General features: G+C 35.4%; 2 protein-coding genes across 8 annotated transcripts in view; one reads left to right on the top strand and one right to left on the bottom strand.

Annotated features, from left to right (window-relative positions):
- Nucleotides 1-24,502, bottom strand: part of MCPH1 (microcephalin 1) — a 127,271-nt gene that overhangs the window by 50,413 nt on the left and 52,356 nt on the right. The window lies entirely within an intron of this gene.
- The window catches only part of ANGPT2 (angiopoietin 2), a 42,538-nt gene that overhangs the window by 12,871 nt on the left and 5,165 nt on the right, over nt 1-24,502 (top strand). The window contains exons 2-7 of one of the 4 annotated variants that reach the window (XM_065834638.2): nt 8,691-8,846; nt 10,949-11,070; nt 12,841-13,073; nt 15,359-15,486; nt 20,320-20,421; nt 20,943-21,109. In XM_065834638.2, coding sequence (XP_065690710.1) covers nt 8,691-8,846; nt 10,949-11,070; nt 12,841-13,073; nt 15,359-15,486; nt 20,320-20,421; nt 20,943-21,109 — 908 coding nt within the window. Of the gene's footprint in view, nt 1-8,690; nt 8,847-10,948; nt 11,071-12,840; nt 13,074-15,355; nt 15,487-20,319; nt 20,422-20,942; nt 21,110-24,502 lie in introns of all 4 variants that reach the window. The other 3 variants (XM_065834637.2, XM_065834640.2, XM_065834639.2) reach the window with 3 other exon arrangements.

The following is a 24,502-nucleotide window of genomic DNA, read 5'->3' on the forward strand; positions in this document are numbered from 1 at the left end:
AAAAATGTCATAAGTACCACCACCAGCATACTTGATTATAAGTTTATTTCAGCTGCCTGTGGAAAAGGATTACTTTAGATCTGGGACAGCAAGTGTTTATTCAAATGTGGGCTTTTTAGGGTAGAATCTCATCTTTACACCAGCCTCATAAAGCCTGATTTGATAATCTGACGGTAGCATGCAAGTAAAAATATGACTGAAAACAGATAGGCTTGTCTCCAAAAAGTGTGAATATTCAATGTGTGAAATTATAGCCCAATGCCATGACCTAGTATTTAAAAATTAAATATCGATTTGCAGTATTTCTTATACTGTTCATGAATAAGAAATCCTAATTTTGAATGTTGGTGGCTCATTGCACATAACAAGGGTTATTTATATTCATTTCAGTGAATGGCAGAAGCATCATTGGCTTCTTGTCTTCCTGGCTTCAGTGCTACTGAGCTTTGGCAAAATGCCATTCATGACTCACTCTATTTATTTATTTATTCTTTATTTTTAGACTAATGGGAACTTTATGAATTCCTTCCCTGATTTCTAAGAGAAATACCAGTTAGCTGTGATGTTGCAAAATGGTGATTCAGAATCTTAGACTACTGCCTTAATGAATATCCTTAACTGCTAATGAGAACGGTTGATCACCAACTAATTGATATTAGTTCTGAAGACAGTGTTGATAAATTTTGATTTTAAATTATTTACATACCCATATAGAATATTTAGTTTGAATATTTAGTTTTTATTAACAACACATTTTGAAATCTCAAGAATATTTTTCATTTACGATTTTATTTACATCTTCTAAAAAAAAAACGCACTGTAAAAAGTATTTGCGTCATATATAGTATAAAGACCCTATATCATCCTCCATGTGACAAACCAAGTGAAAACATATATGCATTTAGGAAAGCAGTAGTGTGATATAACATGTACTAAACAATCTCAGTGTCTGGAATGGTGGGAGCTCAACTCCAAGACAGTCTTTGGGATAGTTTCCACTCTCAAAGCCTCTTCCCTTTTCCTGTGCACTCTTCTGCTTTTTCTAGGTCATCATTTTGATTCTAACTTTTGTAGTTAGTTAAAAACATACAGAAGAAAATATGATCATGCTGTAATACCTTTAAGTATTAGGTACAAAATCAGTCAAGAACACAGAGTGACAGTCATTCTTCATAAATATTTGTGCAGACAGTTAAGGTGTTTCATGCATTTAGTTTCATGTTGCATTAATGAAATACTTGGGGTTTATTCAAGTAGATTATTGCCAGTGAAAGGGGCATTTTTTCCCTTCTGCTTGAAAGTGTAAATTAGAAAAGCATAATAAACAGATTCCTCCAAATAAGATGTAACCAGATATGATAATAAGTTGGTAAACTTGCATTTAGTGCATTAACTGAACCATGTTCTTTGTATAATTTAAAGTATTTACTGTTTTAAGAGTTAACATTTAAACCTTTAGTATTTTATTACACAATTTTAGCATTAATATTTTCCAATAAATCACAGCTCACTTTCAGCTAGTATCCATTTATGACGTTACTTTCACCTTTTGTTTGCTGACAGGAAAATGAGATAAGAGAAAAATCTTAGCTGGAGGTCTGGACAGGCAGACCTGCTCAATGGGGTATGTAAGAAGCTAATAGTGTGGAGACATCTCAAGCATTTCCATATACATTCCCAAAAGATTTTTTTCCCTCCCTTGAGAAACAACACATAGTCCATCGGGATTTCCTGCCCCAGGGAGAAAAAAAAAAAAAAAACAATTTAAAATGCCTGTTTTCCAGACATGATTGCTTTTTTTTTTTTTTAAATTCTGCAATGTACTAATTTTTTCCAAAAGTTACAAGCTACTAAAATTGATAACTGACCTTCAGAAAACATAGAGAAATATTATTTTATTAAAAGCTGATTTAAAATAGCTTAAGGTCTGATTGATGGGGATTGATGCAATGCCCTTAAAAATATGTTCCCTTAGGTCTGTCAAGATAAATGGATCTTGGAAAGGATAGTGATTCTTCAATTTTTTTACTAACTTTAAGCAGTAGCAACATTGATAGACTGTAAAAACAAGTATGAAAAGCTATTTTAAAGAAACCAAAACTGTCTGAAAAATGGTTTGGTTTTTTTTTTTTTTCAGTATTTTGTCTTCATAACACCGATACATTGCAGTGATGTGGAAATACAAATATAAACATGGAGAGCCTGGCAATATGGTGCTTCATTAATTACAAATATGCACAGTAAGCAGCATGTGTGGTATATATATGTAGGCAAAATACTTCATATTGCCTATACAAACTGCTGTGATGAAATTGAGACAGTATTCTCTTCTTTTTATAAAGTCTACACGACCCTTCATAGTTATCCATGTTCAGTGGGATCCAAAAAGATAGTGTCATCCCAAGAAAGCCTGCCTAGTGTGCAGACTTCTATTATACTACAAGTAAACAATTTACATATTTAGTATTTTAATTTCAAGTGAAGTCCGTTAAAATTGTCTTTGACAAAACTCTATTTTCTGTCTTGATATACAAAACTGTGTCTGTGAATCAGAAATTTAAGGATTCTGTGGTGTATGTGGATGACAATGAGACAGTTGCACCTTAGCACAGAGTTTGAAAAAAAAAAGTTTCAAATTATGCACTAAATTCTACTTCAGATGACTCATGGAGAAACCAGATGTGGCCACAATCCAAAGAACGCTGCCACTCTCAAACAAGGGAAGGCATGTAAGACCAATCTTTACTGTGTTAAAGATAACTCAAGACAGCTAGAGCATGAGAAGCAGGAAGGTCTCACCTGTACTCCGAAAAAGTATTCAGGAAAAGAACTGATGAGACCCATCAGTGGTTTTCTTATTTTTCCGCTGTTCTAGTATAACAGAGGAAAACTGATTATGGATGCTTAAGTTCATTTTGTCTTGCTCAGTTTTACGTATAAATTAAACATCTTAAGGAACAAAATGCCAGGATGGTGACCACAGGTATTGGAAGAGGCTGATTAAGTTTCTTTGGTTTAAATTCACAAAGATAAGTTTTGACTAAACCACAGGACATTTTTAGGAGGGATGCCAGAACAATAACTCAAAAAGCTTTTGACAACTTAATACATGTCAAACACTGTAGTTTCAATGCATATTTAAAAATTGCCATAAATGTGTATTTTCTCTTGCTAGGTTTTCTGTTGGATCTACTCCACTTTTGGAAATTCAAAACAAAAATTAGAGGAAAAACACCCCAGACATACCATTAGCCCTGCAATTTTTTCCATATCTACATTAGATGACTATGCATGCAATATGTGTTGTAATACCACCTGTTCAATATTTCTGCAAGCTCTTCTGAACTATTTATTAAAATAATTACTAAGCACAACTAAGGTCTGACTAGAAATAGCTGTTTCTCATGGAAAACTTATGCATATTCTTTGGTTTTCCTCCTTGAAAATTTGAAGAAAGCTAGCTTTAGTTAAACTATTCCATATTTATCAGACTGCTGCTGCCAAAAATGTGAAGGATCTAAAACTTCAAATTAATGGCAGGACAACATTTGGTTTTCACTGCAATTACAGGAAGATAATGACCCTCATTAATTATTTAGAAAATTGATCTGTAATGTGGACACAAACTATATAACAGTAATCAGGAGGGCTCTTCTTTAAGCAAGAACTGGCAGCACTTCATAAAGGACTAATACCATCTCTGCCAATGGTTAGAAAACAAAAATTTCTTTTAACGTATACTGTACATGTTGTCTTTTCTTTCTTGCCAATTTAAAGCTTGCTTAAAAGAAAGCAATCTTGGCTATAAAAGCAATGTTTTGGAATGTGCTCCGATATGTTTGATCTGTCCTCATTCTTTTGGCAACATAACTAAAGTATTTTTGTGAAATTTTATGACTGTATATGATTTGAAGTAATAAAACATGACAACTCCAGACTGATGACCTTAGAGGATTTTGTCTCTCTAAAAGTGCATCATCATAACTATATTACAAACTTTTAATTGTGAAATAATTTTTTCAGTTTCCCAGCTGTTTTTCCAATTTAAGCATACTCTAAGAGACATGCTTTTTTCCCATCTGTGTTTTAATTTTTTATATTTAATTTCTTCAAGAATACATGCCAGCCAAAGCCTTACACAAAAAAAATAGAATGTTTCATGAAAAAAATCTCACGAAGAACCACTGAAATGATATCAACTAACTATTCCTTCCTTGAAATCTGAAGGTATTACTACCTCTTTCCTTCTCTGCAATTTTCTTAAGATGGGATTCATTGATTGACTTACTGCCTCACAAACAGAATTTCTGAAAAAAGATGCATCACTAATAGTCAGCTATTGGGTTTTGACAATTACTTTGTCCAAAATAACCATCCTGTAATCAAGGTTATCATATATTAACATTTAAGTCTTGTAGCCAGCTACTAATTGAACTAAAAAGAGATTAAGAATTAGCTTTCTGTAACTAGCCATGTGGAAAAGAAGAAATCTGGCAAATAATCCCTGCTGCATCTTCCAAATTTGAGCAAAATATTGGAGAAGGCAGACATGAGGTTCAAACAAAGTGCCAAGCTTCTGAACTCATGGATAGGGACTGAAGCATTTAATTCCTGTGCCATTCCCTCTTGTCAACGACCCAAGTCATTCTCCCCTTCTCAGAAATTCTGAGTGTGCTACTGCTTATAAAGAAAGGAGGCTCCTTGGCTAGAGCTGATGAATAGTACTCTGCAAAAAGTGTGTCACAAAGAACTCCAGTCTTGCAAAACGGCTGCTAATCCTCAGTGTTGTCAGCAAAGCTCAGCCTTGGCTGCCTTAAGTGGAGCCTCTGTTGAAAAAGGTCTTTCACCCCCCAGCCAGGGAAAGCCCAGGAGCCTTGCTTTGCAAGGGTTTGCAATGGGAACATGTTCTGCTCTTGCTAAGGTCAGTGGGTGATGGGAATTTTGGATGAAAGTAAGTCTTTTGTTCATCTTTGAAGAAAGCTGAAAGTAAGCACAAGCACCTGCCACTAAATATATATATATATATATATATATATATATAATTGTTAAAAGTCCTATTTTCTACAGTTTTGCATTTTACAATGCAGAAGGAGGTGAATATAAGGAAAAAAGAATGAGTGTTTATCTTTGTTCAAGTCAGGAAAAGAGATTATACCATATGTACATGCAGAGAATGCACAAAAGTGAGAGTGGATTAGTGAGTATGAAGGAAAGAATAGAAGGGGTCTGTGTACTCATGTTTTGTAGGATGTTTAAGGAAAAAAAAAAAAGCATAAGCACCTCCAAAGCCAGTTACTAAGTCAATATAATTTTCGTGCTTCATGTTGCTCTAAATTAGAATAAATGAGACAGATCATGATACTGCCCATAAATTTTAAAATAAATCCCTTTTGATATTCATATTTCAGACTTTCAAGTAAACAGTAATAGCATATGCCCTAAGTTGCTTATTGAATATTTTTAAGTTGAAGAACAGATTTGAAGACAAGCTGTTAAACTGGAGCCAAGACAATATTTCAGTGATTTGGAATACATCACATGAATGAGATACTATTTGAGAAAAGAGTAGATATTGTAGAGCTTAGATACTTGGCAAAAGGCTTATACTTACAGATATTAAAGACAAATTAAAAAACTGCAGATCCGTGTGTCCAAACAAAACTGCTTTCCAAGGTTGCAAGCATAGCAACAATGGGTATAAAAATCTGGCAGCCAGAACCACCAGATGCCTTAAATTGTAATCACAAGTTTTGCCGCACTGTAATCAGAACAACCTTACAGCTGTGCGTTTCAACTGGGCAATTGCCTAAGCCTACCTTAAAATGTTTACCCTACTTTTAAGCCCAGAATTAACTCATTTTCTAGTAGTGGGTTTTGGAATAGCTCAGTGATAACATTTTCAAAGAAGTCATGCAGTTCTGTAATCCTATTTGCAGACACGACTTTGCTCAGATTCTCGTTCTGCTCTCTCTCGAAGTGAACAAAGAACCAATCTTGAAGCATGAGGTTTAATATCCAATATTGATTAATCTTTCTTTGCAGAACCATTTATTGCTCTCCCCCCCCCCCCGCTTTTTTTTTGTGTGTGTGCAGTGGTGGTAGTGGTCATTCTTTTTTCTAAGTTAAAAAAGACACAATATTTTCAATGATTTCTCCTATTGTAGCTCTCTGACACCTGAGATATCTCACTCCTTTTTTCTCTCTATGGCCCTTGTTTTTCCAATGTTCCTTCTAACTGTGGATGTGCATTGAGTATTCCAGGTGAGGCCATATCTTTCATCTTTATAAAGGCAAAACAATACTTGACTGTGACACTAAAGCAAATAACATGCATTCTGGAGTTCTCTCTTGATTTTCTTTTAGCAGAGGTGCATTTGAGCAAAGGTCTTTTCCAGGTTGTCTACAGTGATGTCCAATTCTCCAGCTTCAGTTGCTAAAGTTAATTTGGACTCATATAAATTGTTTAATCTGCACATGTCTATCCTTTTCAGAGGGACACATATTAATTTTTGGTCTCAGTCTTCATCAAGTATCATCTAACCTTAGTGAAAAACTGCTTATTTTGATCTATATAAAAACCTTCGGAATTTCGCATATCCCCTTGGACTGTAGTGCACTAAATACCATCTTGCTCCACTTTTAAAATTAAATTATCACTGTGCTCCAGCATCTCATAGCCCAGTCTTCAAGGCCCAAAGGTATCTTACCATTACTACAAAATTAAAAGCCGCTGATCTTACTTTTGCAGAAAAGAAGAAGCTGACCTAAAAGATGTCACCAAAGCTGTAAAAAAAATTCCATTTGGTCAAATCAGACTTGTCTCTGGCGGAGAAGCTTTTGAAAATGAGGAATATCCTCGAGCAAAACATAACACTTAAGAACTGATCCTGTGAATAGGGAAGAACTTGAATTGCCATAGTGTAATGGCAATTGAATATACCCATGCTAGATTATCGTGACAAAATCCGGCTGATCGTGTGGTCACTTTTAGTATTCAAAAAGGTGATTGTGCAAAAACAACCACCCAAACACAACATCACCAAAAACCCACCTAAGGATTCTCTAAAGGCTGCTTTTAAAGCCTGGTGGCACATTTGGGAAGCAAGTACACTTATGCACAGTGTAACAGACGTCCGTCAAAGCCTGTGTCAGATCTGACACCTGTTGTACATTGTGGTTCACCAGATGCCTGGGGAGAACAGAGTGAACAGACAAGTACTGCTTTGACTGTTTGGTCACACTGGATAAAAAGAAATTATGCTTATTTCAAACTAAAAATATACTTCCAGTTCTAGAAATTTTTACTTCTTACTCCACCCTGTTTTTGTCATTTGTCACTTTTAAAAACCAGCTGTGGAGCCAGAAAAACAAAAACCAAAAACCACAACAGTGAAGGGGGAAACTTTTCCAAGCTGTTAGATCTGGCAATTGATTTTTAGTTGGTCAGAAGTAGAATGGCTATATCGGAACAACGGTGTGACAGAATATTAAATCATAACCTGCTTTTTCCTCACTGCTATGGAAAGTAGCCATACAATAATGATCAAAGCTCCTCCTCACTGCAAACTATCATTCATATCCAAATAGGATTATCAAAATAATATTCTTAAAAAATCAAGATATTAACTTGCTTTACCATTTTCCTTAGATTAGGTATTGGTGATGCTTTATAATTTGTGCTTAATGACACTAGCTATTTATTATTAGCTAGTATCCTCTTTGTAGCTACAGCATGAAACTCAAGTTATTATGGTTCTTTTGCTAGAACAATGTTGGAGTGAAGTAGAAGTTTGATTCTAGAAAATTTCTCAGTCAACAACAAAAAAAATAACCATAGGGCCCAGATTTCTAACAGAGTTCAAACACAAGCAATGACTCATGAAAGAAATAGGAAATATTTTTAAAGTTATTGAGAAAATTACATTAAGGAAATACGGAGAAAAATCTGACTGCCTTTGGATAACCCAGAGGTGTGGAAAGAAAGACTTCATGAAAGGTTAAATGAATTTTCTCCTTGCTACTAATTTTCTACTTGATTTCCTTGAAAGCAGTGTACTCTGTTATGACTATCGAAAAAAGCCTTATTAGTTTAGACATAGAAATGGCTTCAGAATCAAGTATTTAAGACAGCTTTTGCATTCCCAAATATTAAGTATTTAAAGTATTTATAGGTTTTCCTACTGTTTTGTGTCTTTATTCGAAATTCTCTCTGATAAAAATGTGCACATAAGAGTGTTAAGTGACATCTGACCTCTTCTCTGACTTCTAGCCATGTGATGAAATATGCTTTTGAAAACATTTAAGTCTAGATACAGGAAGATGACTAAACTCCTAAGCTTTTGTCTTCCAAAAAATTCCCATCGCTGCTGAAGCTGGTGAAGCTCCTCTGGTGGTTACAACAGTGGGAGCACTGAGGCTTCCAAGCGTCCGCCAGCGTTCTCACCGCTGTGCCTTCTGCTTACCTCCTGCAAATCTCTGTTCCTGCCTTTAGACCACGGGTGGCCACGCATTCCTTGTCCTATTTGCCCTTCCTCTCACAGAGCTTAACATTGGGAAACTTCACACAAATGCGTAACAGACAAGGACAAGGAACAAATTTGTTTAGCAAGGCAGCCAGCAGGCTTACTGTACTACCCCCCTTCCAACATTTAAAGAATGCAACTATCTTCTCTCTTTCCTTTCCCATGTAGCTTGAGAATTACATCCAAGACAGTATGAAGAAAGAAATGGTAGAGATCCAGCAAACTGCAGTGCAGAACCAGACTGCAGTAATGATTGAAATAGGCACAAACTTACTAAATCAAACAGCTGAACAGACCCGCAAATTAACAGATGTTGAAGCACAAGTAAGTAATGAATTTCAACCTAAAAATGCTTCTACTCCCCAAACACCTACAACTATACATGTTCAACAATTAGAAGTCAATCATTTTAATCAACAGCTCTACCCAGCTTAGGGAAATATTAGTATTTGGTTCCATTCATTGTTCCATCTCAAGCTCACTGTTGTCACTTGAAAGAATTCAATTACAGCAGCATTTGAAGTATCTCCAGCAGGATAATTGTTACATTCATCTCTAAAGATAATGTACTTAAAACTACTATACTATGTGCAAGCATCAGTTGGGTACTAGTATGCTTTTGTACAGGCCTTGTTGTGTATCTGTTGATTATTCACCTTTCACCACCAGATCTTAGCTAGAAGAGTTCCTTCAAACTGCCTTTGTTCCATTTACCAGGTCAATTGCTTTTTTACATTTACTTTTTCTTTTGTATTTTTTAAAACTTCTTATCAAGAAAAATGCTTCTTTTCATGAATATTTTCACAGATACTATAAGTGAGTTAGCAGTTAATTTCAAGCACAATGCACTACGTTACTTTTATTTAACAGAAGGATAAATAAACGACTCAGATATGGATCAAGAAAAAAGGAATTAGGATGAGGCTACTAGGAAAGTATATTCCCATAGCAGTAAAGTTGCCTGCTGTACATATTGTTCTCTAATTTATTTCAAACAAACAAAAAAAAGGGTTTATCTTTAACTGTTGCTTTAATTGAAAAGCATTATCTGCAATAAGACTTTCTGTGAAATAGAACACAGTTTTTAATATGTTCTGCGGACAAGTCAGATCAATGTAGAATGGTATGTATTTGTGGTTTTGCTAACATGGTAGGAAAACTCAGATATGTAATTCCTAACACAAATAATGAATATAGCATGCAGCACATAACATTATATATAATGCAAATTGCATGCAAACCTAAAATCCTTGTTAGACATTTTACTGTCTGTAGAATTCATCCAATGATTTAAATTACATTTTTTAATCTAAAACAAGCTTTGTGAACTCTTTGATTAAGTGATAGTTCATAGCTCACAGGCATACTGAATTCAACTTTCTTATTATGCAGGAGCCCAGTGTTTTGCACATGTTGAGAGAATGTGTTTATTAATTCACAGTAACATCTTTATGGAAATTATTCAATTATTTTCTGCTCAGAGGAAGAAAATCATCACTGTAACTTTCCTTCTCTGCTTGAAATTACTGGTGACTGGGTTAAGAGCTTAATTAGCAACGTAAGGAAATGAACCAAACAATTGCTCTCTCAAGGACACTTACTTTTGGCAATAGTTTTCAATTACACTGAAGTGTGAAATCATGTCCTGAATGACTGTTTAACATGAAGGACATGAGTAATCAATTCTTCCTGCCAAGGAAAGCCAGATTCTGCTGGATTAAAAAAAGCTGTTCTAAAACAATGAGAAAATATTTCTAGAAAACATGCCTAAAAGTAATGCAATCCGATACAAACTGGAAAGCATCTTCCATATTTCCTAATATCTGCATTTCTTCATTTAAAGATGCAAATAAATGTAGACAGTAAACAATATGTATAGAAAAGCTAACATTAAAATGCAAGGAATGAATCAACGAAAGTGCGGTTCACATGATAAACACTTTAAAATACAATTTGGGATTAAGGAAAATAGCTAAGAGGAAACTGTCTAGTGATTTCAGGACTGGGCCAAGATTTCAACCAGTGGGAGATAAGCAAAGTACTTTCTTCCTACACCAGATTGAGAAAACAACTCAAATTATTCTCTGAATAACAACCATGATAGTTCCATTAATGGAATAAGAATATCATAACAGAGGACAAGGTACGACAGCAAAACTAAAACACACAGTAGCTCTCAGCCGTGGATCCGAAACGTAGCATACTACTGAAATATTCTCAATGATATATGGTAGTGTAACAAAAAAAGTAGTGTAACTCTTTGTTCTTCATTCTAATTCTATGAGCATTATTGCTCAAATTAGGTGTTCAAAAACATTTTTTTAATTATAGGCTTAGAGATTTGCATGATTTCACAACATAAATAAATTACAATTTACTTAAAAGAAGAGTATTGATTTTCAAATATTTTTATAAATTTTATTTAGGTATTAAACCAGACAACCAGACTTGAACTTCAGCTTTTGGAACATTCTCTTTCAACAAACAAACTAGAAAGACAGATTTCAGATCAGACCAACGAGATAACTAAATTACAAGAAAAAAACAGGTAAGTTTATTGCTATTCCCTAAAGTGACCTTCTAATGGGTTTAAGGACAAATATACTCAAGTGAAAAAAATAAGGCTTTGCACAGAAGCTCCCCACACCCAGCTGCACTCATTACAAAGGTCATATATTATTGAAGTTCTAGGCAATCATGCAGGTTTATTCTTCTTGTGTTCTGTTTATATATAATTCTTCACTATCTAAAGCTTACCTTTTTATGAGGAGCTTAAGGTTCTTAAGCACTTCTCAGTACTTCAGTTGTAGCCAATTCATGTTCTTCTTTAGACTTATCCAGATGAAGTTATGGATTACGTAGCCTGACTCAAACTAAGCCAGTGCAACCACATCTCTAAAATTTTATTGCCATGTAGTACACAGCTATCCTAATACACAATCATGTAATTTCCACAGGCTTTTCTGACACGGTAAGAAAAGTCAACTGCTACTCATATTCAGTGTTCCTTAACTAATCAATCTTTAGAAATTCAGACTGATCACCAACTGTTACTCCTGTCCCTTTCCGTACTCAGCTGTTGGCCAAACGCTCATACCTTTTTCCAGCTAGTTTAATTCTCCTATCACCAGGGTCTTATTTTACTTTTGGCAATAAATAGTTTACAGAGAAATCTAAAAGCAGCAATAACACTAAATTTTCTCCTTCAAAGCCATGTTTTTCAATGAGAACCATATGTGCAAAAGTGCTTTTTATTTTAAAAGAATTAGCTTTAAAAATAGGAGACATGTTTTGACATTTTTGTTCACTACTCTACTGCATTTATATATGCTCCCTAAAGGTCTTATCTGCCAGCTTAATAAAAACAAGCATCCTTATCAAATCGAAAGCAAAGTAAATACTGAATTTTAAAATGTCACTCTTTTTTTTTTTTTTTTTCTTTTTGTGTTGGAACTCAGCAGCAGATTTTAGATCACCTTTGTAAAACCCACATAAACATAAAAGCATTATTTCTCACCAAACAAAAGATGATATGACATTGAGCTAATCTGCTTGGAACATAGTTATAAAGTTCAGGATTTTTTTCAGTTACAGTAATGGATTTTAGGTGATCTTCTCCTTTACAGCCATACATCTTTTAACATCAGCTTTTTCAGAGTCTGCATCAGAACAATTGCCAATGAAATAATTTTCCAGCCAGTTACCTGCTCATGCCAGGTCCAGAACTGGAGATGGGTAACACAACTTCAAGAAACTTTTTGCATGTTTCCCTGTCTTAAAACTGTAACTTTTTCTTTAAATATGTATTTGGTTATAATTACAGGACATTTGAAAAATTCATAGGTTCATCTTTAAATAAGTTTCATTTTTAATAGGGTAAAAACATGACATCTTTCACTATAATGCCTAACCTGTGAGTGAATAGTACTCCAGACACCTTATAGTCATAGGTAATGGTTACTTTGGGTTTACATCCATATTATGCTCCCTATACTTCTAGTACTACTATCCTTTTTTTCAGGTCCCAACTATACCTTTCCTTTCACAATGCTGAATTATCAAAAACCCCATTGTTACACTTTAAAAGCCTGCAATACAGACTATACTTGATAATATTGTTTATTAATGTACTAATTAGTTGTATAATAAAGCACCTATATCAAACCAAACTCAGCTTTCATCTAGCTTTCTACTGCATGCACAGCATCATGAATGAAGTTGAATACTTATGAAGAAAGAAACTTCTGCAACAGGCTTGATTCACTTTACATGAGCCCACAGTTGCTTTTTGAGAGCCTAACTGTAATCTTTTCTTTAGCTTTCTAGAAAAAAGAGTTCTTGAGATGGAAGACAAGCACACACTTCAGCTGAAGTCAATAAAAGATGAAAAAGATCAGCTTCAAGTCCTAGTAGCCAAGCAGAATTCTATTATAGAAGAACTAGAAAAGCAGTTAGTTACAGCTACAGTAAACAACTCAGTACTACAAAAACAGCAACATGATCTGATGGAGACTGTTCATAACTTGCTTACTATGATATCTACACCAAACTGTAAGTAAAAGCAGACATGTTTAATATCATTTGAGTGACATTCCCTAAGTTGTGTACATTATTAGGTCTAAAGTCTTACTACCAGTTTCCTCACGTTTGTGCTTCTCAAAAAGCATTTTTTTTTTCATTTAAATTCTACATCTGAGTTAACTAACCTATTTTTAGGGGTCAGGGGAACAACCACAACATTTATGTGGTTTCTTTTCAACATTTTGCTCATCTTCTGTGGTTTCGATTGGTTTGCCTGCCCATTTCTCCAGTGGTTCAACAAGATCCACAGATGCCAAGTGTGATTCATCTCACATGGCATTCACTCATCTGGCAATACCCACTCCCTTGACCACATATCTGGGTTAGGCTGCATGATGTAGATTCTCCTCCTGGCTCACAAAGGTTACTTCTGCCACTTCTCATTTCCTGATGCACACAGAGTTGATCAAAGGACAAATTATAGTGGCTATTAAAGGCAAAAGAAATCAGTACTGGCCCAGGTTTTATATGCCTCAAAGGAGAAAGCACCAGTCCAGGGCAGCAGGTAGTCCCAAAAGCCCTCCGGTATTTCACTGAAGCTTTTCTGTTCATCCTTAAAATCCCTCAACCTAGCAAATTTTACAGGTAATAATCTCACTCCTAAATGCCTGACAGCCCTGCAACAAATCATAGCCACCAAGCATAGCTTCCAAATTTATGCTGATTCATACGCTCCATAAAAAACCCACACTAACCATAAAATGAAAGTTATGGCTAAACAAATGAACAAATTCCTTCACTTGAATTTCATGTCTGATATGAAACTTTGACAAATTAAGAAGGTATAGTTGTTCTATTAATATCTAAAAGAGTAAGGAATATGGCATGTTTGCCTGTCAGGTTCTCAGGGCTGGAAACACATGAGCATATAAAACCTCTAAAAAAATGATTTAGAATTAAATCCTAGGAAAAATTCAAAACAGTTTTCATAACAACTTAAAAGACAGTATAGATGGACTATGCTACATCACTGTAAGTTGGATCACAAAAAAGGAAAAGTGTGTCTTAAGTCCTTGCTTTCAATAATGTTCTAAATGATATGATGTTGTAGGTTTTTCTAAACAAAGTAAATCCCAAGTTTTTTGTCTGAATAACTGACACTGTCCCCTTAAATACCATTACCAAGGCTGTACATGTTCCTGCTGATGTTATCTGCTATGCTAGTGCACAAATAAGTAAACAAGTCAAAGTCATGTTGGCTACAACACTGTTAAACCCAGAGTGGAAAAAATAATGAATGTTTGCCAAAAAGACAAAATTAGCAGGGAAAGCTTCTAAGACCATATACAAACAAAGGAGTGTGGAAAAGCAATTAAAACACTGAATGTGTTATTTTTATATTTAAGGCAAAGCATGTAAACAGGTAAATAATGAATAAGCAAGCTAAAAAGAACATAATAAGCAACTGTAATACAAGCATGATTTATATGGCACCTAAAACTTTGTACTAACTGGCTGTGCTTGTTACATTAAATTAAAAGGGAAAATACACAGAACCAACTCCAAAAGGGTCAAATATGAAATATCAGTCAGCAGGAGAAATGCCAGGAAATTCCAACCTCCATAGTTAATAAAGAACTGAACAAGAAGATGAGCCTTAGATTGTTCTGTAAAATAAGGAGGCTTAGGCATATTACAATGTAGTTTTTACACAAATGAATTCCAGAAGGGATGTTTCTTTAGTGGGCTGGGCTGAGCTACCAGGCTTTTGCTTGGGACATATAAAGTGGCTCCTGCTCAGCACAGGGGCAGAAAGACTAGCTAAAACTTTGTAAGAGTAGTTATTCTAGTCAGCTGTATATAAAAGATTTCATAACTCTTATGTTATATTTCACAATATTAGAGTACTGGACAAAGGCCATCATTAATATAATCAGTTGCTAGTGAGATATGTTTGTAACAGTAGGTAACGTGGGCAGAGGTTGTGATGCATGTAAGAGTCCAGCAAAGGCAATGACTGGAAGCAGAAACTGTTCAGCTGATGAGATGCTGTGTCCTGGGGTTTTTTAATTTGACATATTCGTAAGTGTCAGCATTTTGCAACCTATCAAGCAACAATGCTCATCTGAATAACATCTCTAAATAATATAAAATAATAGTACACATAATTGATACTTCGAGCTGTCATTTCTTTCAGGACCAGGCATATTTTTTGGAACTGCAAAGTTTTAAGCAGATTAGATTAATTACTTGCTTCTTAGTAACTTTTATTAATCTCCTCTTAATGCCTTCAATTTCTATTGTATTTTTAGCAGCTAAGAACAACTTCATCGCTAAAGAGGAGCAAATCAGCTTCAAAGATTGTGCTGAAGCTTTCAAATCTGGATTGACAACAAGTGGAATCTACACCTTAACGGTTCCAAACACTGCACAAGAAAAGAAGGTAAGATGGCTACCTACCTAGGCATACCATCTGTTAAGAGGTTATTTGATCTGGTAAATATGCTGCTTTAAACACTAGTTAATAGTGAAGTTTATTCCTTACCATGCTTTTTATAAGTATTTCATCACTTATAGATCTGGCTGTCTCACAGGAAGAAGTCCTTTAGGTGAAATCTTGGCTCCGTTGGAATGAATGAGCAATTTGTTGTTCACTTCAGTGTGTCAATTTCATTCTTTCTTTCCACATAATTAATGCAATTAAAGCAATATAGTACTGTATTTTCTTTATAAAATCTCCAACACAATTGCTCTGCATGATCAGCAATCTCCTGTCTCCTCTAACTTCTTAGTTCTTTCATATGCCCAAGTCCCTTCGGGTGGCAAAAAGAGGAAATATCAGAGGCATGGAAGAGTACTCATAGATGTGTACTCATGTAAGCAATCTACTAGTACTGGACTCATGTATGGGTTCCAGTTCTTTGTTACGCAGAGTTTTAAGAGCATTTGTTTAACAATTAGATTAGGGAGGATAAAGAGCCAAAATCTGCAGTGAGCATTCTGAGTAGGGAGGCTCAAATGATGAACGTTTGTTTCCAACTTTTCAGACACAGCATGCTGAGGAGGCTAAGGGACATTTGAATATAGGCAAAAATGCTTAATATATTTCTTAGACAAACACTATATAATTTTCTAATGTTTTTAGTTTATAATTTTATATTGTAGATGTTTCATTACAATAAAATGAAATATTTTATGGGATTCCTAAGGCTCTACTTATATCAGAAATACTTGGGAAACAAACAGAAAATGTATAAAAAAAGACAAAAACAAGGGCACATGTGGAAAAGCAATAGGTAAAACTCTGACAGAGAAAGTATGTTTTTCTTCCAAGTTTTGACAGAAAAGGTTTAAGTTCACCAGTGACTAGTCTTTGAAGTACCAGAACGTCATCTAGCCCAACCCAGACTTTGATCTTTACCCTTACAAAGCTCTCAACTAAAGGAAATAAGCAATTTGTTTGGGTAAGATCTATAAAACACAAGACATAAAACCTGCAATTTTTGCAGATGTCATCTAGAGATGATATATTTCTTTCTTGAGGAGAAAAAAAAAAGAGGCTGATTTTCCTTTTGAGTAGTCTAGTCTATATTCAATACATCTGTTTTGTGAGAAAAAACAGTTATATAAGATGCAATAAAATGTTTTAATACACAAGAAGCAGAATAATATTTAAGTAGCATAGATATCTACAATCACTTTTAAATGCTTAAGGAGATGCAAGCTACTGCATCTCTAAAGTAATAGATTGCAGCAGTCTCTGTTAGACATCTGAGGAAGGGTTACATTCCTTGAATCTCTTAATATTACTTGTCTCAAGTGTTTACCTTTCGTTTTAATTTTACTATCATATATATTATATAGAGTACGCATTTTTTTCTAAAAGCAAACACAAGTGCATGCCATATTACAGAACGAAAATTTGTCATAAACTCTGACACTGCGTTTTCAAAGCCATAAATGTTAAGGCAATTTATGTGATATGAGAAGTCAGAATAATGCACATTTCTACAAAACTAAAACCTACCAAAATATTATTTCCCTGAAACAAAAGCACAATTGCAAATTTGCTAGACTATAAAGTATTAAATGCTTTACATTTGAACATGGAGGCTTAAAACACTTTGCAAATATACTCATTTTAATAACTGACTAGGTTAAAAAAGTAATTAAAGTGTAAAAATCTAATTAAATTACTAATTCATTCAATAATATGAAAGAATTTTAGTCTTATTCTGCCCACTGCATATAGAACACAAAAGACGTCTAAAAAGACAGTGAAGGTTTTGCTTACTATATGACATGAAAAATTAGAGACAAAAACGTTTTAATCTGATGCAAGTTTTTTATACAAATATAAATGCACAAGAGGAGTTGTCAAGGGAAGTGAAGGTTTAGGGATAATCAACACGTTACACCATTGTCAACTGTTTATGATGTGGATGACCACTCGGACCAGGAAACAGAATGACCTTTTTTATTTGCCAAAAGTGCTGCACTACTGTTTATGTTTTTGTCTTTTCCTCTTGTAACACCTTCTGACCTCCCAACAGGCTTATAAACAACTTCTGTGTAATCTGTAACCGACCCCGCTTTACTAGTTTGTCTCCCATCATAATCCAAAACTAAAGAATTGCATACGAGAGCTGAGAGGAAAACAATTATTTCATTCCATTAATATTTTCAAGCTTTCAAGCTTTCCTGTTCTGCACCAGGACAAAAGCTAAGTCCTTTCAAAAACACAGAGGAAAAACAGCCAAAGACTGCTGACGTGAGGAAAAATGGCAGAGGCGAACCCATGAAAAGTCAGCAGCTTCATGTTTCCAGCAGTTATCTGAACCAATTAACCTCCTGGTCTTAACCAAGCAGAATAGTTGAGTCTGGATGACCCTAATACATTAGCTCAGCCGTTATCACAACTATTACCAGCACATTACCTCAAAACTTAAAATACTTGCTGAAGCAGTGTCTGAGCTCTTCCCCATTTTCTACCTCTGTTGAGCTGAATTTTCATCCCAGAATCAACACACATTCCAAGCCAAGGCCCCTTTAACCAAAACATTATTGCAGAAAGTGATTTGGGCAAGTTTGAATTTACAAAAAAGGGGTTGCATAACTTTCCTAAAAAGTGGTCATTCAAACAACTAGCTAGAGATTTCAAAAGGAGCCCATGCCATTGACTGTGTGTCTAAAACACATAGACACAAATTGTTTCCAACCCCAAGCATTAAAAAAGAGCATATGTGTAGCTTCTCCGATACAATAAGAGGTCAGATGAGGGATTTTTTGTGAATTTCAAGAGTGTCGTCATCTGTCTTTTTCACTGGTAACTGGTACTAGGTTAAATTACATTATAAATCACGTGTGTAGTTATTTTTTTTTTCCAGAACAAGGAAACTAAGACCGCAATTCGTATCTAGTCACATCTCTAGGAGCTAAAGATAACAGAACACAAAATCATTGAGCATCATGACTCAAAAGTGTTCAGACAACAGCCAAAAGTGATGCAAAGATAAACTGCACAGAGGCACTAACAGTACTTGCTTTGGTATAAAAACTGTAGTGGATCTCATCCTAATAGCTCAGCCAGAGCCTTAGCACTCAGAAAGTAGGTCTGAAAACACACCTCAAATACCCGAAGATACAAGACAAAAAGATATTTGTTCTGAAAGTCAACTTCCTAGACAGTGAAGGCATCAAACTGACGGCTCACTCACAGCTTACGTGCTTATAATCTTTGGAAAACGGGCCATTTCTGGTTATACGTACCTTATGGCATTTTCAAAAATACAGTGCTGATCTTTAGCTGAAGGTGAAAAATATAAAGAGCTGACCTTAGCCCTCCCAGTGCTACAATTGCTAGAACTGTAAGTACTGAAGCAGTTCACAAGATAAATCAAATATTCCCCCTGACAATTTGTTGTAATTTGAGAGGCTAATCTCTTTATTCTTTTTGGCATCTGTTTGAAGACTCCTGCTGCCTGCCTAATCTTGGTATCTATTTTTACTAGTTTTATGAAATGTTACATTTCTTCCTTTTGAATATAATACCTAGGCTAGGCTGAAAGGTCAGAAGAGTTCTGTTCTAGTAATGAGTGTTACAGAGAGCCTCATATGCTTATCATTTTACTGGAGAATAGAGATTTTTTGTTTTAAAGAAGCTATAGTTCAAATAAATGTCACCTCTCCCCTCGTCTTTCACATAAATTATGAAGAAATTGTTCCCTCTGTAGACTGACACAGCAATTTACTGTGTTTATTTTAAACTAAGCAAATCCTTTCCTTAATCTTAATTTTACTGAATAGGCTATCTCCATCCTTAAAATTACTTATGAATATACACCATTCACTGAAGTATTTTTAGTTAAAAGTAATGAAAATACATCAACTTATTTTATTCATTATTTTCTGTAATATTTACTGCCATTTTTCTTCTTTAGCTTTATTCTTTCCTAAATTAAAAATGAAGTGTATATATAAATTTGAAGTTCCTAGTTCCTGGTAAATATTTTTGTCTTGTTTAGTCAGAGAATTAATTGCCAGGTAAATGATCTGGAAAGCAAAGGAATCACTCCATGAGAAAAGCTGAGTATGTGAGGCCTTGAAAGAGCCTGAAAGCAAAATGTTTCACTGTAGGAAGCTTACTTGATAGGTGGTGAAATAATTTTCACTTTTTAATTAGCTCAAGGGGGCAAGTGCGCAACCACAAAGTATGGCAGTTAGAAACTATACACTGAAATCTCAAACAGTAATAAACTCATCTTTTAAAACATTTACTATGACACTAGAAGGAGATGATGTGACAAGTACACTCCCTTTGCCTATGCCACACTTTCCACCCAAGAAAGAAAAGGATTTCCCTTTCCAAGGGCATAAAACTGGCATCTTTTAGAAGCACTTAGAGATGGCTGACGTGAAATTTTTTGGTGTGGAAAAATTATAATACCAAATTTACACAGACTTTATGAAATTGCTACTGATAGGAAAAATCTACATGAGATTTTGATGGACTTCTCTTCTTCAACTTCTTATTATGTTTTTCAGTTCCTACTAAATCGCTTCTCCCTTCGGGAACAAATCTGCAGTACCTCAGAACTGCACAACCACAACTGATTTGTATGAAAGCTGTGAAAAACATAACTTTTAGTTTAACAGACATTTTGCACTTGTACACTTTAAAACTTGCCCCTATACAGAATTATGCAAAGTGCATGCTTCGTATTGTTGTTTCCATGTGACTTCATGCACTTATGCTGTTCCATGCTTACTCTGTTAGGCCTACTGTGACATGGAAACAGGTGGAGGAGGTTGGACGGTCATTCAAAGACGTGAAGATGGCAGCGTGGACTTTCACCGGACATGGAAAGAGTACAAGATGGTACACAATATTTTCTGGAGCCTTAATATTATTTGTTGTTATTATCTGAGATCTGATACAATAAAGTGATATTAATAGCATCCTTAGAATGTAAGCAGGTTTTAGAAGTCGTCTTTGTGCTTAGATGTTAATTTAGAAAATGTCAGAGTAGTAGAAGTTGTTTGCCTAAGCAGACTTGCAAGTGTGATGTTTGTTTTTAAAGAGGAACCTCACTTTTCTTTTATCAACTGTTCCATGATATGCCCACATTTTTGGAGTTATTTATATTTGTGTTTCTAGTGGCAACAGTAGAAACTTCTCCAAATCTACTAAATAATATTGATTCACTATTTCACATTCCAGAGTTTGTCTTTGCTGAAATTAGCTTTTGAACTATTACAGATGTATAACCCTCACAGACACAGTAAAATTCTTAGCTGACAGGCTGAAAACTATTAAACTTAAAAACTGATAAAATGATCATTTCAAACTTGAAGAAAAAAACAAAACAAAGTTATTTAAATATACAACTTGAATTACAGGGATTTGGCGATCCTGCTGGAGAGTACTGGCTGGGAAATGAGTTTGTTTCTCAGCTGACTAATCAGAAGCGTTACGTTCTCAAAATACACCTGAAAGACTGGGAAGGAAATGAGGCATATTCATTATATGACCACTTCTCTCTAGCAAGTGAAGAACTAAAATACAGGTAAGCAGAAAAATCAGATCTGAATAAAAAACTATGTAGTAAAAACCATTCTAGACTATGTAGATGCATGGCCTTCTTTCATATGAAGTATGACATTTTTTTCATTTTGCTCAGAAAACGTTTACTCCATTTTTCACCTATTTTCTAAACCAATTTTAGCAATCATTTTTTTCCCAACAGAGAGAATGTATATTTTACTAGTGCACACTGGGTGAGTGTAATACACAAGATGCACAAAGATAATGAATGGTACAGTATGTTATAGGATAAGATACATGTGCCAATATAGTAGATGGCAGTGCAGTCTTCAGGGCAATAGGAACCTGTTTGCAGTTCCTATTGAATCCTAATTCGAGGCAATAAATATATTTCTGTAAGGCGGATGACTAAGATGAGTAATACTGCAAGGAGATTTTCCACTTAAGTCAGCGGCTAGTAGGAGCTGTTCTGTCATCATGAAGAGCACACTGAGGTAATGCTGCCATCTACTTCTGTGATCCACTGGCTTGGATTCTCAAATAATAGCATTCCTACCTGTGAAAATGAAGCTACTAGCTAATGTCCCGTCTCTCCCCCTACAAACTTGCAAATCAAAGCGCTAGATTTTAATGGAACTATTACTTATGCTTCCATCATTCTGTAAAATGTAAAGCTTCAAAATTGCTTCTTACATTTTTGGTTAAAATAGGAAATAACATACATTTAAAATAAATACTTGGTACATAAATATTACCGTAGTATTATACATTTTAAGTAGTAACATAGTATTATACTTTTTGAAAAAGTATCAGTCACAGTTGAAATATATGGGCTGGTCAGTTCATACTTCAGTCTCCAGGCTCTCTTTAAATATAGTAGGTATTGTTTGATTGGTTATAGAAAAAAATAGAGACTCTAGAATATAGCAGATGCTTTCCTACTACATGGTCCAGGAAATGTTTCTTTTTAAGAATCTTACAGATTCATGGAGCTTTAGGTGACCAGACAGAAAAATTGCCTGAATTTAGATTAATTTTTCCAAAAGTTCTAGCAACTACTTTTTGTAAACAAAGTAAATCTGACACTCAAGAGAGTTGATGCTGTTACTTCAACTCAAGTCTTACATGCAAAGAGATCCAAAACTACCAGCATCTCCCTCCCCCAAAACATTAGATCTTAATGCCTGAGTAGTATATAGTTGTCTCAACTCCAAAGAAAATATTTTTTCATCTGGAAACAGTCAGAATCTACAGCAGAGATTTTTTTTTTAAAGTAATGCTTTAAAATACTTATAAAGGCAACCTTTGCAAAATGGGTCATTACCCTTGTGCAGTTACAGTATTAAAAAATAATTACTGAAAACGAAGATGGTTGTCTGTAAACAGATACTTTATTTTAAAATGCAACCAAACATGGAATGCATTCTAGAATGCAGTGGTTTAGAGAATATGTTTAATGTTATGAAAAAGAAAAAAAACCTAAGAAAGTGTTCAATTAAGAGCAACTTTCATTGCATTAAAACATGAGTACATTCTGAATGCTGGAAAGATTATAGGTTTGGTTAAAGAACTGAATATTCATATTCATATAAAAATTCGGATCAGAGTGAACTTCACTTGAATCAAAGCTATGAGGTCAGGCCAGGTTGCTCAGGGCTTTATGCAGTTGGGTCTTTGTAACCTCCAAAGATGGAGACTGTACAACCTGTTCTACTGCTTGTGTGTATTCATGGTGAAAAAGGTTTTACTGATATTCAGTCAGAACTTCTCATTTCAACTTACATCCACTGTCTCTCATCTTCTGTTATGCTAGGCCATACTGGTAAAAATTGATTAATAATAATAATAAAGGAATAATACTCTGTTTATATTAGACTTCAAATAATAATTGAAAATCAAGCCTAGGCTCATACATTATACTTGAAACCTTTAATACCATTTATGTTAGAAATTGGCTTACATAATTTTGAACTTATCTTAAGTAAAACCACAATATTTAACTTTTTGAAAGAGATTTTTGAGAACTTCTGTAATGAGCTGATCTTTTGAAACCTAAATAAATAAAAAAATTATACATTTTTAATGTTTTCAAATAGAGAAAATAAAGTGGGTTAAAATAACCTGTTAAACTACCAAAGACAACTTCTATCATAACCAGAGAATTACATGGAAGATGAAGACTGATTGTGGGACAAGTTGGTTCTCACAGAGGCAGATCTCGTTAAACAAATAGAGTATCTCTGAGAAGCATGAGCTATTTGATACAGAAATGCAATTACTAAAGAGGTACTGTGGGAGCAGAGGGTTCAAGTCCTTCCAATTCAGTGTAACACAGTAAGAGCTGTGTAATCACCCCCCCCAGTTCGGTGCCCTGTGTCTCTCCCCACTGAGACTGCATCTGCAGCTGTATGAGCAGATCCAGACAGCAGCAGCCTCGCTGACAGCTCACCTTGCCAGGGAACCGAAGTAAACTTAAATACCTCTGTTTTCCTTAATCTCTCTATCAATGATCTGGATGAGGGGATCGAGTGTGCCCTCAGTAAGTCTGCAGATGACACCAAGTTGGATGGGAGTGTTGATCTGCTAGAGGGTAGAAAGATTCCACAGAGGGGTCTGGACTGGCTGGATCATTGGGCTGAGGGCAGTTGTCTGAGGTTCAACAAGGCCAAGTGCCAGGCCCTGCACTTGGGTCACAACAACCCCAGGCAGCGCTACAGGCTGGGGAAGAGTGGCTGGAAAGCTTCCTGGCAGAGAGGGATCTGGGGGTGTTGATTGACAGCCGGCTGAATATGAGCCAGAACTATGCCCAGGTGACCAAAAAGGCCAACAGCGTCCTGGCTAGTATCAGGAATAGTGTGACCAGCAGGACTAGGTATAGGTACTGGAACAGGCTCCCTGGGGAGATGTCACAGCCCCAAGCCTGGCAGTGTTCAAGAAGAGACTGGACAATGCCCTCAGACACCTGGTGTGAACTGTGGGGTTGTCATATGCAGGAACAGGAGTTGGACTCAGTGATCCTTGTCGGTCCCTTCCAACTAAGGACCTTCTATGATTCTAGAGAAGTGATCGTCGCCCTGTACTTGGTGTTGGCGAGGCCTCACCTTGAATACTGTGTTTTTAGCCTGGAGAAAAGGAGGCTGAGGGGAGACCTTATCACTGCCTACAACTACCTGAAAGGAGGCTGTAGCATAGAGGGTGTTGGTCTCTTCTCCCAAGTAGTAAGTGTTAGGACAAGATGAAATGGCCTCAAGTTGCGTGAGGGGAGGTTTAGATTAGATATTAGGAAATATTTCTTCACAGGCTGCCCAGGGAAATGGTTGAGTCACCACCCCTGGAGGTATTTAAAAGATGTGTAGATGTAACACTTAGGGACATTGTTTAGTGGTGAACTTGGCAGTGTTAGGTTAGTGGTTGG

This window comes from Patagioenas fasciata, chromosome 3, assembly GCF_037038585.1.
Source record: "Patagioenas fasciata isolate bPatFas1 chromosome 3, bPatFas1.hap1, whole genome shotgun sequence".
Lineage (NCBI taxonomy): Eukaryota > Metazoa > Chordata > Aves > Columbiformes > Columbidae > Patagioenas > Patagioenas fasciata.